Here is a 19,066-nt window from a genome sequence, read left to right on the forward strand (position 1 = left end):
TGATGTTTTATATTTTTTTGTGTTTTTTTTTGAGGAAGGGGAAACAAAAATGATTCACTTCAAAGGGCTCAACAGGAGCAACAAAAAAAAAATTACTTTCTTGGACGTTTTGGACATTGATGATTTTCAAATGATCTATTTATTAAAGTAATACTCATCTCTCCACATGAAATTAATTTTCCACAAGCTACACATGTCAATCTCATTTGCCCAAAGTTCTTTTGGAGATTTGGGACCGTTTCCCTTGCCTCTGACTCACTTATTGCGAAGTCATTGGTGGATGTTTTAGCCGGTCGGGGGTTATCCACCAAATCTCGAAGTTGTGCTTTAGAATAATTAAGAGGGTGCCAACTCTCCATGTGCCGATGAATGGTATGATTACCATAGCTATATTTTTTTTCGGTCCCTCTCGAGAGTTTTTTTTTGCAGATGAGGCAGGTAACGTACCTGGCATTTACTTTCTTTTCATGAGAAGGAAAAGAAAAAAATTGCCAGATAAAATTCACTTTCACATGGGACGTCCTTGGCATTTCTTTCAGAAAGCCACTTGTCCCTTGCTCCTGTTCCTCGTCTTCCTCTTCTTCTTCTTCTTGTTGGAAGATGACCTGGCTAGTCGGTCCTCTCTTCTTTGGTGGTGGTGGAGGTGGTGGAGATCCACCAGCTGCAGCTAATGCAAATGCCATGTCTAAGCAAACACAAACAGGTCTTTCTCTCATAAAAATGAAAGTCGGAGTGAGGAAAAAAGGTGGGACTTTCATCATTTGAGAAAAGAAAATGTTCTAAACCAATGAAAAGTGTTTATTTTACGTCATATGATCAAGCGTTCCATCATTAGGAAACTAAAAGTAAAATGAACCAATGAAAAGTTTTATGAACTAGTCACATGACCTGTTATACTTACGTTACGCGGTCCGCGCCGCGCCTCGGATCGTTTCCGGGGTTTTACGTTTCGCGCCTTGGTTCGCGTTCCAGAACGCTTCCGGGTGCGCTAACGCAGCACGTCATAAGGGGCAGTACGTAGTAACGCGATATGTTGCGTTTACGGGACGCGTCACGATGTGCCTTTCTAACGCGGTATTTGCACTAACGGAACGTTTACCGGTTCGCGGACCGGCAGAGAAACAAGAAAAAATAATTTAAACTATAATATAAATTGAATTAAAAAAATATAATACAAATATATATAAAATATATTTGTGAATTAGAATAAGAATATATGTTACAGCTATAGATATTAGCTTTTAAAAAAACAATGAAATTCACTGAAAAAACCATAGGTTATAGACCATATATAGTTAGGGATTAGCATTTACAAAACCTTGAAAATTCACTGAAAAAACCATAGGTTATAGACCATATATAGTTAGGGATTAGCATTTACAAAACCTTAATTTACTCGCACAAAACCATAGAAATTCGCATATATAGTTAGTTGCAATAACTATATATCGCGCACCCGCAATCCACTGCTGATGATGTCACATATAACATCATTCATGACATGGTCAGTGACAATGCTAATCCCTAACTATATATGGTCTATAACCTATGGTTTTTTCAGTGAATATATATATATATATATATATATATATATATATATATATATATATATATATATATATATATATATATATATATATATATACATATACTCACACTCTGCAGGTTACATTTGGTGCGTAACAGAGTGAAGAGTCGACATGGCACACATCCCATTGTTCCATGCCACTGCCTTGGCATAGGTAAGCCACCACTCTAGCTGGGTGCACTATACCAGTGGTGATGCTCATGCACCTGTACCCCTACAGTGTCTAAACCAATGCGTAGACCTTGTAAGAGCAGTAATGCCATAAAGTGTATATGATGCTGAGAGTTTGTCATTACGAACTCCAAAGCACCATAATGGCTTTACTGAAAACTGGGAAGTTTGATATCGAACTTCTCTGTACATTAAACCCAGACTGGTGCCAGTGTGGGATTTAATGAAAAATGCACTAGGAGGGCATCTTAGAGATGCCCCCTGAAAAACGACCTAATTCTAGTGTCCTGGCTGAGTGGCTCCTTGCGAGCTGCTACCATCGGACATGTTTCTGGACCCCTGGGCCTGCTGCTCTCGGGGTCTGAAACAGTGCACATCCTGGGTCGAGGTGCAAAGCCTCCTTCCTCTGGATGGGCAGTGTCCACGAAGGGGAAGCTTCAAAGGTGTGCTGCCTTTGTGAGCTACCCCAGAGATATATATATATATATATATCTCCTCCGACCCAGCGGCTAATGAGACACTTTTGGGCTGACTCAGCAGCCCTTATCAATCTAGTGGGCGCCATCTTGTTACAACTTATATAGCCAGTCCACATTTTGAAGACATAGAAAATATCCTAATCATCCACTGTGAAAATATATAAAATACTTAAAATGCATCTAAATACATTGAGCATGTAATACAAACAGTTCAAAAGTGCTAAGTGCAAATTGCAGTAACTAGATAAAGGTCTTTTGACATGCAAATTGCAATGAGATATAATATATGTCTGCATAATGCATCAGCAATTCACCTTTGATAGTACACAGATATACGATTTAACATGAAAAATGCATCACCATATCTTCTGATGTTTTGTGGACATTTGCTATTACCATGACATCTTCTTTTATATAGCACCAACCCCCTCGTGTTACACATTTTAAACCGAATAAATAATGCTTGATATATAACATACCACAGAGACTTAAAATCACTGCTTCTTTTTTTGTTTGTTTGGGAGCCTGACACCCCACTGAACTTTATCTAAACAAGCCTCGCAAGCGCCTTGAATTGACGTCCCGAGCTAAAATCCAGAAATATCAAAGCTGCTTATCAGTGTTACTCTGAAACACTTGACACACAATGCAAATGTCTAATTTTGCATATACTGTAAACGCTAAAGTGCGTGTCATATCAAACGTGGCATAGTTATTGATTCTGATCGGCACGGACTGCCAGGGCCAATATGGCCACATCCTGGTACTGTGTACTATTGAATGAAATCAATAAATGAAATCACGCCAAAGCTGATATAAAAGGCGTGCTTAGTGAAATAAACAAACACTCTCGGTGACATGAGCAAGAGTCCGATCTCGCACAGTAAATAATAATCTCACCATTTCATTTCATGGCTTCAACACAGAAGCTCCGTCTCCACAAGTACTTCAGCACATGTTATCAAAGTCCAAACGCAGGGTTGGATATATATATATATATTTTTTCTTTTTTTTTCTCGCCCCAACAAATCCTCCCTGGAGTCTCCTCCTCCTCCTCCTGGGGCTTTGGCGGATCCCTCGCCTTGCTCGGGCCCTCCGCGGCCCCGGGCCGACTGGTTCGGATCCAGACTTGGAGGATGTGGTGCTGTTGGGGTGTGGCTCCCCGGGGGCACCTCCTTCATGCCACGGCGTCTCTGCCTCTCCGCAAACTCCTGCGGGAGTCCCTGTGGCGTTGCGGGAGGTCATCTGGGCCGTGGTAGCATCCCCTAGTCCCTCTCGGTCCTTTGACAAGGTGGTTCTGTCTAAGGCCGCGGTGACTCTGCTACAGCGCCAGCAGCTGCTGTTCCGTGTGGATCCACAGGGTCGTGGCCCCTTCTCGTCCCGCTCCGGGTCAAGGCCGGATGAGGACCCCGCGTCCCTCTCCGGGCTTCTCTCGTTCCCTCCTGCAGGCGGCTGCCTCGGAGGGCGAGTCGGTGGCTGAATCGTCTCTGGCGCAGCCACGTGGGTTGCTGAGCATTCTCCGTCTCATTTTTGGCTGTGGCTGCCGGTAAGCTTTGTTTCACTCCCCGGGGCCATCTTGTTCCCCCACGCAGGTGTCTACCTCGGCGGGGGTCGGGTCGGCGTCGTTCCGGCACCGCCCCGGGTGCGGTTCGACTCCAGCCCCACTCTGGTCTCCGGTGCGGGATGACTTGGTGGACTCTTGTCCTGATGACGCCAGATGGTTGCGCCCTGCCTCAGGCGGCGGATTCTATGGATCCGCACAGGGGTCGCAACGTGGATTCGTCTTCAGATGCTTCCTCTTCCCCGGAGGCAGGCTGTATTTTGGTATCGTCCTCTCCCGAGACTGGCCGACATATGGTGTCTTTTTCACTGGCGTCAAAAGGTGGCTCCCCCCCATTCATGAGGCTGAGGGGTTCGCCGGGAATAGGGGCAGGTCCCTCATTCGTCGGTTCCCCCTGGCTTCCAGGTCTGGCCCCTACCTATCCCGCTTGGCCTCGGGGACGGCCGGCTTAGTTTGCAGCCGTCGCCCACGGAGGAGCTGCTTTCTCCGCCGCAGGGCCCTACGTCTGTGGGCAACCTGCGCATGGGTGACCAGGTGGCTCACCTTCCGGCAGACCACCTCTTGGAGGCCATTCACCAGGGCTCTGGTGGGTGGGAGATCTTACTCCCCTTTGAAGGGTCCCTTCTTTCTGCTTTGACAGGGGTTTGGAGACGGCCTGCCTCAGGGCACCCGGTGCCTCAGCATCTTCTGCACCGGCCCCTCGCGGCGCCGCGTGACCCGGAGTGTCTGTCCCTTCACCCCTCGGCTGCCAGTCTTCTTTTACGGACTGCTTTTCCCTCCCTACCGCCACTGTTGACTCCGCAATCCCGGAAGACCCGCTGCCTGGACTCTTGGGGGCGCGACATGTTTACCTCGACCAGCGCTGCCCTGTGGACCCTTAACACCTTGTTTTCAGGCTAGGGCCTCCTACTGTTTGTGGGACTTGGCTGAGTCTCTGGGCTCTGCAGCGTCCCTGCAGCCTGGTCAGGTGGACTTGAGGCATCATGCGTCGGATGGCCGGGAGCTTGCGGCGTTTATTCTTCGCTAAGCTCTGCTCTGAACATCTCGGAGGTGAGATTTGGCCTTCTGCTTGGTTGGGCTGCTTGTCCAGCCCTTCACGGGGTGTGTTTTTTCCCCGTGGCTCTTTTGTTTTTTCCTCTGCTGCAGAAGTTCTTCCAACGAGGATTCTCATAGTTTTAGACTTACCGTACCCTTGATGAAGTGGCAGCTGTTATATGGATTGCGCCTTACTAGGGGTTCTGGTGGCCTTCGGGTGCCCGTTCTCCGTGGCGCGGTGTGGTTGCCCTGGCTGCTTGAGGTTGTCTGTGCGGCCGCTCGTAGTGGTGTGCCCGGGCTCCTCTTCTGACTCCTGTCCTGAGGTCTGGGATGCTCAGGTGTTCTCCCTTGCCAGGTGCTGCCTACTTGGCCTTCCGGGGGCCTCGGGCTGCTCACCTTGTTTCTGGCTGCTTTGGCTGCTGGCTCGGTCCTAGCTGGCAGGTTGCTCTCCATCTGGAGTGAGTTTGCCTTCTTTGCCCGCGCTTCCGCTCTTCCTGTCCTGGCATTGGGCGGCAGCTAGATTGCCTTGTGTAGGAGGGGGGTACTTCGGTCCCTCCGGCCTTGCCTTTGGTTTCTCTGTTGTGAGTGTGCGGGGCTTTTCTGCCTCCTTCTCTTCTTCTCTCCCTCCCTTTTGTCAGTGGGGTTCTGCTTGTTGGGGTTCCCATTGCCTGGCAGGGGAACATTCTCCCTGGTCCATGGTTCTGGTCCCCTGTAGGGACTCTGGTCGGTATTGGCTGGTGTGGTCCTTTCGCAGACCCTTCTTCCCAGGGGGTATTGCTAGGGTATCAATTCTACGTGAAGGAATCTGCGGCTAGTAGTCTCTATCAGATGTACAAGTTACTTACTTTAGGTAACGATGTATCTGGTAGAGGCGATTCTAGCTGCAGATTCCTTCATGGCCCACCCTTCCTCCCCTGTTCTGCCAGGACCCTTGGGTTGGTCTTCGGTACTCGCCTCCCCGTGAGTGCCTTCCTTGTTCTGGAAGGGTGGCTCCGTCTGGGGGCAGTTTCATTCCTCCTTGTTTCTTGGGAGAATGGTGTTCCGGTGCCTTGGTGCCCTGCTGCTCTGGCTCCTCCAGGTTTAGGGGGATTGCTTCCATCCCTCTCCTCCCTCTCTTCCATTGCTATCCTCTGATGTGGGTCACCTAGCCATGTTTTGCTCTTGTCCCCTGGGGGTGTTGTCCTCTATATTGGGGTGGCTTGGAGGTTCTTGTCCCTGTTTGTCTTGGACCTGGTCCCCTTCCTTGTACAGGATGGGGGTGGTGGTTTACTAAGGGTGCCATGAATTTTACGCATGTTCCATGTCTCTAGGGGCACAGGGATGGGAGGCTGTCTTTATGCTGGCAGGGTGGCGGCGCAGGGCTCTGATTGCTCTTTCTTCTTTCCTTGCCTTTAGATTCTGCGGTGTTGCCACTACTCTTGTGGTCTTGTTAGTCACTGTTTCTTTCCAATTTCTCTACTCTTCGCACACTGTTCCCATGCTCCCACAGTTTTTTATCTGGTGGTTCTGCTGCGTTGTGGTTTGAGGAAAACTGACGTAGGCGCGCCGGGGCAGGTCTTTAGTGACCTCGCTGATGTCACTGGGCGGAGTAGCGTGATGTTGCCCCGCACCCGGCGCGCAGGGTTGCTGTGGCTAAAAAGTTTCCGGATCTAGTCTCATGATTGGGGATAATTCTACGTGAAGGAATCTGCTGCTAGAATAGTCTCTACCAGATACATCGTTACCGAAGGTAAGTAACTTGTACATTTGGCTCAGCTGTGAACTCTGGAGCGGTAGCGTATTTTGAATTTCACTAGCACTTTTGTAAACAGCATGTGCTATTACAAAACTTCCAGATTAGCTGTTTTTTTTTGCAAATCGCGAACTCCTGAAGGGACTACATAACTACATACTCATTGAGCATATAGAAACTTGGTTTATTATGATGGTTGTTCTTTGTAGCTACTGAGAATCAATGAATAAAGATTAAATACATAATCCGAACCTATGGACTTGAACCAAGTATTATCTCCTGTCCCTGTACTCAATAAATGCTTGTGATAACTGTTCTTGAGATGGTTCATTTATGATCTTCTGAATAGAAAGAAGTAATTTAAAATATCCAAACGCTTATGTCCATATGGGAAATCTGGAAGACAGCCTCAGGAAAACTCCACTTGCATTCTGCCATTGGAAAGAGAACCCTTGCTTAGTTTGTATTGTAGTATTTTAATTCTGTGTGAATTGTCTACTGACACCCTGTGATATAGCGAGAGCAGTAGTGCATTCATTGTTATTCAGGCTAGCAGTTGCTGTCTCTTTCAAACATATCCGCTAGCATGTGCTGTTTTGTAGCTTCTCGTATCACAATGCACAAACTAGTGAACCTAGGTTGGAAATGTTGAGAAATTCAAGAGATGACCTGCACCCATTGCACTGTGCAGGTTCCTTCTTGTATGTTAAGCAGCAACGTCTTTTTTAAAAGATCATCAGTATGCGGCTGGAGGCTGTTTGCAAGTTCCATGTATAACAAGTGATAACATTTTGCAAGCAATGATGAGGTAGTTGATTGTTTTTTTTGTATTGTTTTTTTCTGTGTGCAAGGGTGAAGCCAGAGAACCAGCAGACTCAAACCGTTGATTACACTCAATACTACCATCAATACACAAACTACTATGCAAAAATGGGTTATGATCCTTATGCTAACTACAACTCTAGTTATACATCCTATAATGCAGCAAACGCATATCCCACAGAAACAGAAGCTACGGCTGTTGCTCCAGCTGGACCAGAGGTACACATTTTGACTTTAAACTGCATTTATGTGATAAACATTAGTTTCTACCTTTTTAAATGTTCTCCTTCTTGATGTTTTTGTCCATATTGGTATGCTTTCCTGAAATTCGTTTTTTAATGTTTATTTATGCATTTTGGGTTAATATTATATATAGTATAAAAGCACAATATCTGTGACCTATCATGTCAGTACATGTATTATTTTGCGTCTAGAGATCACTCAATCTTGCTTCATAATGTTTTCACATTTGTATGTAGTCCGTGTGCGTCTACAATCACAATCTGTTTATGAATATTAAAAAGAAGCACAGATAGGTGTCATACCCACACAATGGTGTTTCATCTGTTCCACTTTCATCTTGTAACTCTGTTGTTAGGTAATGTTGAAGTCGGGACCCGATATTGTTGGGTCATGTGCTAAGTGGCAAAAGTATGCTATATAGTTCTGCAACGTTATTGCACTATAATAAATCTTGTGATCACTATTTCACCTTGGAATGTGCGTGCCTATCCATCAAATAATTCTGCCCTTTGCTACTGGAAGTGTCATAGCAGTGTATTTTCCGAGTCAGCCAGGGCTACTTCAATCTATCCCAGCAGGGCAGTCAATGTGTGGTGTCATTTTTCTGGATCTCCTCATATATTTTCTCCCAGAGGCCTGAATCCCAGGACACTACCAACCCAGGTGCATCAGGCCTGCCCCACTACGATTACATTGTGGTTGCACCTTGCTTCTTTCCTGAGACTGTGTGCCTGTAGTCTAATTGGGGTATTTGATGGTGCCTTTGAATAAACATGAAATTAAGGATTGTGTGTCTTTTAATTATTGTATTGTCTTTGGAGTGTAACTCTATGCCCAGTGTTCATCAATGATCATGTGTTCCAGGTCTTCATTACCACTGCATGTGCACTTTGTTAGGCCCAATCATGTCCACAGCGCTATCCTCTTTGTAGATGCAAGATATCATCATTTTCTGCTTTTACATTTCAATGTAGAGGGTCAGCAGTCTGAAAGATTGCGTTCCTGAGATAGATTGGTTTACAACCCCTGAGTGCACTTCTTATCCTGTAAAAATAGAAAAATGCTTCATTTTGATAGAAACCTCACCTCTAAACTGTTCTCGGGGGATAAAGACAACTTGAAGCAGCTAACACAGATGCATAATGCAGAGCCCGATAGCTGTCTTCTCACACTGCTATCCAACGTCCGCTGTCTCCAGGCACTCCATTTTGCATGCATCTTAATGAAGTAGGGTGAATCCATTCCACTGCCTTCTCAACTAGTTCCAAGGATAAATGGTAGATTTAACCAGGTCCAACCATACCCCTGGTTTCTCTTTAGGATGGATTAGTGCTGGGGCCAGTGGCATAACCACTCCTCTCTCTGGTGCAAGATACAGCAGCTTTGAAGATCCATAGACTCAGTGGTTTGCATATTGCACCAGAGCAATATAGAAGTTTGAAATCTTATGCTGCTAGTTCCTGTGTTCATAAGGCAAGATTAAAGGTGTCCCTACCAGAGGTGGTGTCCATTAATACAGTGTTTTCAGTCACTCTGGTTCTTTCTTTCCCCACATTAATGTCCTTTTTAATTTACTTTTACATCAACTTATAAAATATTCAATATGCCCATCTTTTACAAATGGGCACCATTGATTGCAGCTTGCCAATGTCCAATAGCAGTTCTAAAGACCGGTTACTACTACATCATGTGTTATCATGATGTTTAACTTTTTGGATTACACCATCTCCCTCACACCCACAACCACGTCCCTTACATTTCATACATTTGCCATTAACCAAGAATTGTCAGTTTCTCTCCCTTCCTCTATCCTTTTTACTATTAACACACATACACACGTTTATTAAGAGATTTTAGTGCCTGTTAAGGGGGTTTAACATTTATGGTTTGACCCCTAGTGTAAACCTAAGGAGAACTGGTACAGAATGCTTTAGGACATGTTCAGAGATAGCAGCTTTTCCCCATTGTGAATGATCTTCGTGCTACTTAGACAGCTTCTGTGAAGTTTAGAACTATGAAATAGTGAAACATGAGAATTGCAGATCTTGTTTTTCTTATACTATTTGAGTACCACATCTCAGTCACAATTGTTCAGCAATCCAACTTTTATCAGTCTCTGGTAGCTCTTGGAACTAGTCTTGATGCTGGTGATCTAAGTGTGAGCTTGGCTATCAATGAGGGAGAGAAACTGTATTTGCCAAATAGATCTGACGGGGTGTTTCTGCAAAACTCCATATTCCCAAATATGTAGAGACCATCTATTCTGATGTTGTTATGCCTTGACCTCGCTTTCACATCTTCATTTTTTAAACACATTGATTCAGTTGTGCTCCCATTGTTTGATATTTTTTATTTCTGGTTGATGCTTTAACCAATGTTTTTGTGATATTCATTGGACCGTGGTAGCCCATATGCTGTTTTTGATCAATTCTTATTTTGCTGATTTTGTTTTTCAACTCTTCTCTAGATGTTAGATTTAAATGTCTCTCTTTAGCAGATATGTGAATTAGTGTCTCTGTTAGTATTTAAGGTGTGATCGTATGCGTATTTAAGTTTCTTCCTAAACCAGTATATATTTTCATAACCTCTATGATTCTCTAATTATATCTGCAAGGTTTGTATGGTTTGCCTCCTGGATGTCTTAGTGAGTATAAGGTTTCTTAGATACGTGTGTAACTATCTTCAATAGCACCATATAGATATCACTTGTGCCCGTCTATATTGGTGAATCTTAAGATATTTCTGTCACTATGTCACTGGGTGTTTTAGTGTAGGTCTGCTTTTCCACTAAGGTGTGTCATATTAAACTTTGGATGGCAAACTGGATGTTTAATGTGGCATATGTGTTTGTATTAGCGCATATAGCTCAGTGAATGTTCAAGAGTACTTGTGTTACCTTTTCACTACATACCAGCCTACTCTATGTCCTTGCTGAAGCCTACCTCAGCGGTGACTTATATCTAATAAATGATCAGTATATGCCTTGTTTATGTCTTAAAAACATGAGGGTGAGGCTATCAGTAAATGGGCATCCAGATGCTAAACTGTGCAAGGCCCAAAACATGATTCAAGGGCTACGTCTGTGCATATTAGAATTGAAAGTGTTAGCACATATGTGAACAAATGTCTGTCGTTTCTGGAGCTTTCATTGGATGTGTATGTAAGTTGCTGCGTAAATGACTGCTTCTCTTCGTAACCTGTATGTTTATCTGAATGTGCCTGTAAAGGGCTGCATTGTTTGCCTCCTGTATATGTCAATGAGAACTAGGTTTTGTAGGTGTGTGCGCAACTACCTTCATTAGCGCCACATATATATCATTTGTTTCTGTCTATATCAGTGAATCTTTACATGCTTTTGTCACTATGTCAGTGGGTGTTTTAGTGCATGTCTGCTTTCTTAGTAAGGTGTGTCGTATTAAATTCTGAATGGCAAATGTCTCAATCCCCATCTGGGGCTGTCATTGCATGTGTATGTAAATTACTGCATCTCTTCATAACCTCTATGGTTCGGTAAATGTGTCTGGAAGGAGCTGCCTGGTTTGCCTCCTGGTTGTTTTAGTGAGTATTATGTTTTTTTAGAAGGTGTGTGCGCAACTGCATTTTTTAGCGCTACATAGATATCTCTTGTGCCTGTCTATATCAGTGAATCTTTAGGTGCTTCTGTCACTGTCAGTGGGTGTTTTGCTACCTGTCTGCTTTTCTGCTAAGCTGTGTGAGATTAAACTCTGGGTGGCAGGGTGGATGTATAATGGGGCACATTTGTTTGTATGAGAACACATAGTTCAGTAAACCTTCAAAGTATGCGTGTTACTTTTCAGGCACATACCAGCCTGCTCTGTGGCCTAGCTACGGCCTACCTTAGTGGTGACTTATAATTAACCCCTTCGACGCTGATGACGAGCTCAGCTCGTCATGAAGTACACCTCTCGTACGGGATTTTCGAATCTTCAGCGCACAGCTCGAATCTTCAGCGCAAGCAGGAAAATGCACCACACCGATGGTGTTAATAAAATATCAGTTTATGACTTGTGTAGGAGTTTAAAAAAGAGAAGGTACAACTGCATTCAGACACTAAACTAGACAAAGCCCAAAACATGATGCAAGTTCTACTATTTTTGTGCATGTTAGTTTTGAAAGTGTCATTTATTCTCCTTTTCACTGATCATTCATTTTGCCCTCTAGGTTAATAGCGGGGGGTTGAGGGACTCTTTCCTATATCTGGTTATTTCAGGTTCAGCTTGGTAACACTGAGGTAGCATGGTGTTAATGCCCCTTGTCCCAAGGAAACCATCTCACATTTATGCCTTGGGGTGCGCCACTTTCTTAATGTGGAAGTCTGAATTATTTTCTCTGCCAGGAATGCATTCCTGGTTCCCCCATTCTCTGGAGCTCAGTTTTTGCTTCTCACAGCATGTGTTTCATACGTTATTACGTTATTCTGCTGGCCAAGGCTTCCCGGCTGTGGCTCACCTGAGGAGCCATTGATGCCAGTGTCTATCTGTCTTTCCTGAAACATATCTCTGCTTCCTGGGGTCTGCTCTGCCTCATGTAGCTTGGGTTAGAAGATTGTACAGCCTAAATTGCTTTATTTTTGTCTTGAGCATTTACTGATGAGCAACACCATATTAGATTCAGCTCCTGTCTGCCAGGCCTTAGCATCACTTTTTTTCCAATGCTGATGGGCAGATTTTCATCTCTTTTATGTGCTTCACTCAAATATGGGATGAAGGAGACCAGGATTTCTATGTTTTGGAGACTGGAGGGCATCCCTGCCCCATGATTTTATCAGGATAAGTGATAGCTGCTGAAGGAGCCACTCTAAAAATCTGGCCGTTTGTGGTCCACAATGTCTCCATGCTTGTACATGGAAAATATTTTTTCATTGGTTTTCCTAAAATATTAATTTTCTAAATAAATAGAATAAAATGCTATTCAGTTGGGGGCGTGGCCTAGATGGCGGTTGCATCTGACGCTCCACGAACAAGCTCCGTGCCAGGCTTGTCTATAATCCTACAACATCAGCAGCATCCGACCCGCTAAAGCATATCTCAGTCCGAAGCCGCCTTGCCCGATCTTCATAGCAGGACCACCCAGAGCCTCCCGATGCACCGAAGGAGACCCATGAAGCATGTTCTTCACCATTCCACTGCGGTTGTGAGGGAGGCTCAAACCATGCGCTGCTGTTGTGGGTGAAACTGCTGCTGAATCAAGTTCTGCGGCTTTAGCCCAGAGGCCGGCGCCGTTTGGCAGCCATTGACTGAGTTCCTGCGGTGCGGACGCACAGTCTTCCTCACCTGTGGTCGCTGGCTCGAGAGGGGCCTAGATCGGGGCCCCAAGGGGACGGATCTGCTGCTTAAACTGCGCCATCATACCCGCAGTGCACCAGGCCCACCCACACGCCCTTCTAAGCTACGCCGGCCGGAGCTAAGACCGATGGCCTGCCCGCAGCGACATGTGCCTTTGAGGTCCTGCTGCTGCCGCCTTTGCCTGCCCTTTGCTGCCAACAACAGACTGGAATCACAGTAGTTTACTGGGAAAGATCAGTGCACTGCTAGTGCTTCTCTTCAAACATAAGCACACAGTTGGCTGCATTTCTTTGGCTCCCGGGTGCTGCAAGCTCCCTCTGGCGAGAGCACTGCATCATGAGTACCCTGCCTGCTCATAGGGCACACACCTAGCTGCTGACACTAAGATATGCTCTATCCCTGGCCTATTGACACCGTTCTATCTCTGGCCTATTGATACTGCTCTATCCCTGGCCTATTGACACTGCTCTACCCCTGGCCTATTGACACTACTTTTCCATTATTCCAGGGAATTTACGCCTTGACAATTAGCTAGTGTGCTTGCAGCTTCCCCTGTGGGACCAGGAGTGCCAGTTGGACTGTGGCTAGCCACGCACCACAGTGCCCGGTCTTTGTGGTGCATGCCACGCATGTCACCATACTGAGTTGGCGGTGTCTAGGGTCGTCTCCGCTAATTAAGTTACACAATCTCCTGAAGCTAGCATCTCACGCATCGGGCATCCTTCCTGGCACTGGGCATGTAACCAGCTCCACAACACAGGCTGCATCACAGGCTCGCATTGCCCCAGACACCGACCTTCCCTCTGCAGCACTTTGCTCCTTTCTGCTACTTAAACCTTCATAGGGACCCCCCCCTTCTGCAGCCCAGCGGCGATGCCTTCCTCCGCTGTGCCTGATCCAGGGTGACCTATTCTACAGGAAGGCACATGTTCTTCGTCGGCTGCCCACTGCACTGGAATGCACATGCAGAGACACCTATTTTCTTGTGTGGGTGTCTCTGTAGGCCACATCACTGTCAAGACTCCCCTGGTGCTAACCACATTTTCCCGGAGGAATTGGAAGCCCACAGTACCGCAGACGGTGTGTGCCTGGCGTAATCTGTCTCCTACTTTCCGCACCATGATGGGGAAAACCAGGACTGCCAAATCGCAGATCCCCAAGCTCCATACTGCGGTGCCGCTTCCAACGACTGCTGACATCACATGGGCGCCTTACTGCACCTAGAATCTACCCTGTGTAAACATTCAGAATAATTTCAGAAAGTGTTGCTTGCCATCCTTGATACTACGTCTTTCGAAGATAAAATGAACGCCTTATCCCTGGATGTGAACTGGCTGAGGTCATCTGGGAGAGGTGGATATTAGATGACCTCTGATGTCTGGCTTGGACCCTACTCCACATCAGCCGATTGGAGTTTCTGGCCATTCACATGGTGCTGAAAGCTTTACTACCATATATCCGGGGGAGGCTGGGTCCGATTTCCAAAGAAAACATCACCATATGGTACTGCAACAAATAGGGTGGGTGGAGTCCTGGGTCTTGTGCTGGTGGCACCTGGCAGATTACACCTGACAATTACATTCTAAGGCGGCGCTAGGAGTCTTCCAACAGTAAGAACCCTGGCTAAATCTTTTTGGCACCATGGAGAGTGCTCAATATTAAGCTTTTAGCATGGTGGAGTTTCCACAAAAGCTCTCTCGGGAATGCAGTAAGGCTGGAGTAGAGCACAAGACTCCTGTATGCTTTTACGCCTTTGCCTCCACTACCTGGGTATGAGCATCTGTCCTCTGATCAGGTTACCACTTTGGAATGATCTTCTGTGAAAGCAGGGTTCTTTACCAAGGCCTGCACATTCTACACCTCCATGCATGGAGATTGAGTAGTGGCAGTTGACTGCATTCGATCTCCTGAACTGAAGTCGTGTATGTTATCTTTGTTGCTAAACATCTTTCCACAAAGTCTGTTTATCCCGGGTGCTGGGACACATTTTTGGCCTGATGTGGTGCCCACAGTATGGATCTGTTACAAACCAAACTGTTTGTCTTGTTGTTCGATCTCAGGCCCAGCATGGACTTGCAGTGGGCACTACTAAAGAATATTGGTCTGCCCTTTCAGCTTTTCGTATTTGCCAGACCAGCTATCCTCATTAACCCCTTCGCTGCTAGGCCTTTTCCCCTCCTGTGTTAAGCCTTTTTTTGGCGATTTGGGGTAGTGCGTGCTTAGGCCCCTGTAACTTTTTGACCACATAAGGTATCCACGCCAAATTTGCGGCCTTTTCTTCCAACATCATGTGGATTCTAAAGGTGCCCAGGGTTTGTGGATTCCCTTGGAGGGGTCCCAGAAATTAAGCAAAATACAGTGAAATTTTAGTTTTTTTCAGAAAAATGGGAAAATCGGGCTGCAAATGAAAGCTTCTGGGTTTTTCCCTGCAAATGTTATCAAAAAAGGGTTTATGGGGTTGACATCTCCATTTTCTCAGCTTTTAGGGAATGACAGTCTTTTGTTAGAGAACCAACATTTGTCACACAGTTTTGGCATTTTTCATGAACATAGCCTTTTTTTGCTATTTTTAGAGCTTTCAACATCCTTCCAGGTAATGGTAGAAATGTGTTTGAATGCAATAATGGATCCTGGACAGCTATACATTTTCGAAAAGTAGACCAAATTCTGAATTCAGAAAGGGGTCATTTGTCTAAATCCATGAAGGTTTCTTTATAGAAACTAACAGTTAAATATTGGAATAATTGAAAATTAGTTGAAAAAATTGCCTTTTGTCTCAACGTTTTCACCTGTAACTTCTTGTAATTTTGACAGCTCTTTGAAAGCAATATACTGTTACATTAGTTTGATCTTCCTGGTTGTGGGAATATATAGGACTTGTAGTTTCACCAAGAACCCGACGAACCCAGAGCCAAAAACTGAGCAGCAACTTGCAATGGTATTTTATTATTTCCCGGGTATAGAGCATTTATTCTTGGAAAAAGTATACATGGAAAAATTGGTACAAAAGACACCTATGTGTTTTTGAATTGGGTACAAATTATAGAGTTTAGAAACAGTATATATTTGCACATTTTCAAAATTGGGAACACTCATACTAGCTTGCAAATTATTGGTCATTTTTCAAGATGATTTTTTTTTTTTTACACAATGTCTTTCATTGGGAAGGGAGAAATGCATGAAAACTCAATAGGTAATAACAGTTGATTTACATATCTGAATTACCCTAAGTCTCCCGATAAAAACGGTACCTCACTTGTGTGGGTCGGCCTTGTGCCTGCGACAGGAAACGGCGCAAAATGCAACGTGGTCACACCTCAAGTTTGCAGTTAAAAATTGACCCTTTTGTGGCAAAGTGCCTAGCTGTAGTTTTTGCACCTTAGCTCTGCAGGCACCTAGGGAAACGTAGCAAACCTATAAATTTTTTAAAACGAGACACCTAGGGGAATTCAGGATGGGGTGACTCGACTGCCTCCCACCAGGTTCTGTTACCCAGAAGCCCTTGGAAAGCTAAAAAATTCTGAATAAAAAAACGCATTTTCCTCACATTTCTGTGGTGGAAAGTTCTGGAATCTACGTGGATCAACAAATTTCCACCCACCCAGTGTTCCCCCAGGTTTCCCGAAAAAAATGGTACCTCACTTGCCTGGGTTTGCCTAGTGGCTGCGACTGGAAACAGCGCAAAACGCAACGTGGTCGCACCTCAATTTCGCAGTGAAAACGGGCCCTTTTTTGGCAAAGAGCCTACCTTTTGTTTTTGAACCCTAGCTCTGCCGGCACCCAGGGAAACCTAGCAAACCTATACATTTTTTAAAACTAGACACCCAGGGGAATTCAGGATGGGGTGACTCAACTGCCTCCCACCAGGTTCTGTTACCCAGAAACCCTTGCAAAGCTAAAACATTGACAAAAGAAACGCATTTTCCTCACATTTCTGTGGTGGAAAGATCTGGAATCTGCGTGGATCAACAAATTTCCACCCACCCAGCGTTCCCCCAGGTCTCCCGAAAAAAATGGTACGCCACTTGCCTGGGTCTGCCTAGTGCCTGCGACAGGAAACAGCGCAAAACGCAACGTGGTCGCTCCTCAATTTCGCAGTGAAAACTGGCCCTTTTTTGGCAAAGAGCCTACCTTTCGTTTTTGAACCCTAGCTCTACCGGCACCTAGGGAAACCTAGCAAACCTATACATTTTTGAAAACTAGATACCCGGGGGAATTCAGGATTGGGTGACTCAACTGCCTCCCACCAGGTTCTGTTAACCAGAATCCCTTGCAAAGCTAAAAAATTCACCAAAAAAATGCATTTTCCTCGCATTGCTGTGGTGGAAAGTTCTGGAATCTACGTGGATCAACAAATTTCCACCCACCCAGTGTTACCCCAGGTTTCCTGAAAAAAATGGCACCTCACTTGCCTGGGTCTGCCTAGTGGCTGCGACTGGAAACAGCGCAAAACGCAACATGGTCGCACCTCAATTTCGCAGGGAAAACGGGCCCTTTTTTGGCAGAGCCTACCTTTTGTTTTTGAACCCTAGCTCTACGGCACCTAGGGAAACGTAGCAAACCTATACATTTATGAAAACTAGACACCCAGGGGAATTCAGGATGGGGTGACTCGACTGCATCCCACCAGGTTCTGTTACCCAGAAACCCTTGCAAAGCTAAAAAATTGACAAAAGAAACGCATTTTCTTCACATTTCTGTGGTGGAAAGTTCTGGAATCTGCGTGGATCAACACATTTCCACCCACCCAGCGTTCCCCCAGGTCTCCCAAAAAAAATGGTACCTCACTTGCCTGGGTCTGCCTAGTGCCTGCGACAGGAAACAGCGCAAAACGCAACGTGGTTGCACCTCAATTTCGCAGTGAAAACGGGCCCTTTTTTGGCAAAGAGCCTACCTTTCGTTTTTGAACCCTAGCTCTGCCGGCACCTAGGGAAACCTAGCAAACCTATACATTTTTTAAAACTAGACACCCAGGGGAATTCAGGATGGGGTGACTTGACTGCCTCACACCAGGTTCTGTTACCCAGAATCTCTTGCAAAGCTACAAAATTGACAAAGAAAACGCATTTTCCTCGCATTTCTGTGGTGGAAACTTCTGGAATCTGCGTGGATCAACACATTTCCACCCACCCAGCGTTCCCCCAGGTCTCCCGAAAGAAATGGTACCTCACTTGCGTGGGTAGGTATAGGTGCTGCAACAGGAAAAGGCCCAAATCGTAAGGTGGAGTAACCTATAGCAAAAGTACCTTATTTTTTTGGGGGGGGGGGGCACTTGAGTTTTTGGGCCGGGGCTCGGCGGCAAACTTTGGAAACTACCAAACCCAAACAGTTCTGAAAAGTAGACACCCGGGGGAGTCCAGGGAGGTATGGCATGCGTGGGTCCCCCAACGTTTTCCTACCCAGAAATTACTGCAAACCCTAAATTTAGGTAAAAAATACACTTATCCATACATTTTTGCGTGGGATCTCCGTGCCTGCACAAATGTCCTACCACCCAGCGTTCCCCTTGTTCCCCCGAGTAAAATTATACCTCACTTGTGTGGGTGGGCCAAAGCAGAACAGGCCAAAAATGTATTTGTAAGAAATTGTAGCGTGTGGGGCTGACAGATTAAGCACAGAGAATTCTACAGTTGTGGGGTCATCCTAGTCACAGGCCTTTGGCCCACCCACACAAGTGAGGTATCATTTTACTCGGGAGAACAAGGGGAACGCTGGGTGGTAGGACATTTGTGCGGGCACAGAGATCCCACGCAAAAATGTATGGAAAAGTGGTTTTTGTAACCTAATTTTAAGGTTTGCAGGGAATCCTGGGTTGGAAAACGTTGGGGGACCCACGCATGCCATTCCTCCCTGGACTCCCCCGGGTGTGTAGTTTGTAAAACTGTTTGGGTTTGGTAGATTCCAAAGATGGCCTCCGAGCCCCGGGGCAAAAACTCAGGTCCCCCCCCCCCCCCCCCAAAAAGAAGATAATTTTGCTAAAAGGTCATTTTTAAGTCTCCACCCTACGATTTGGCCCTTTTCTTTTGCAGCCACTATGCCTACCCACGCAAGTGAGGTACCATTTTTATTGGGATACCTGGGGGAACGCTGGGTGGGAGGAAATTTGTGTGAGCCCAGTGATGGCACCCT

At 45.7% G+C, this 19,066-nt stretch overlaps 1 protein-coding gene across 1 annotated transcript in view; it reads left to right on the forward strand.

The window, feature by feature from the left end:
* C4_1H6orf52 (chromosome 4_1 C6orf52 homolog) overlaps positions 1–19,066 on the forward strand; it is a 328,083-nt gene that overhangs the window by 257,062 nt on the left and 51,955 nt on the right. The window contains exon 7 of the mRNA XM_086964993.1: positions 7,418–7,607. Coding sequence (XP_086821119.1) covers positions 7,418–7,607 — 190 coding nt within the window. The remainder of the gene's footprint in view (positions 1–7,417; positions 7,608–19,066) is intronic.

The sequence above is a fragment of the Lissotriton vulgaris genome, chromosome 4_1, assembly GCF_964263255.1.
Source record: "Lissotriton vulgaris chromosome 4_1, aLisVul1.2, whole genome shotgun sequence".
Classification (NCBI taxonomy): Eukaryota; Metazoa; Chordata; class Amphibia; order Caudata; family Salamandridae; genus Lissotriton; species Lissotriton vulgaris.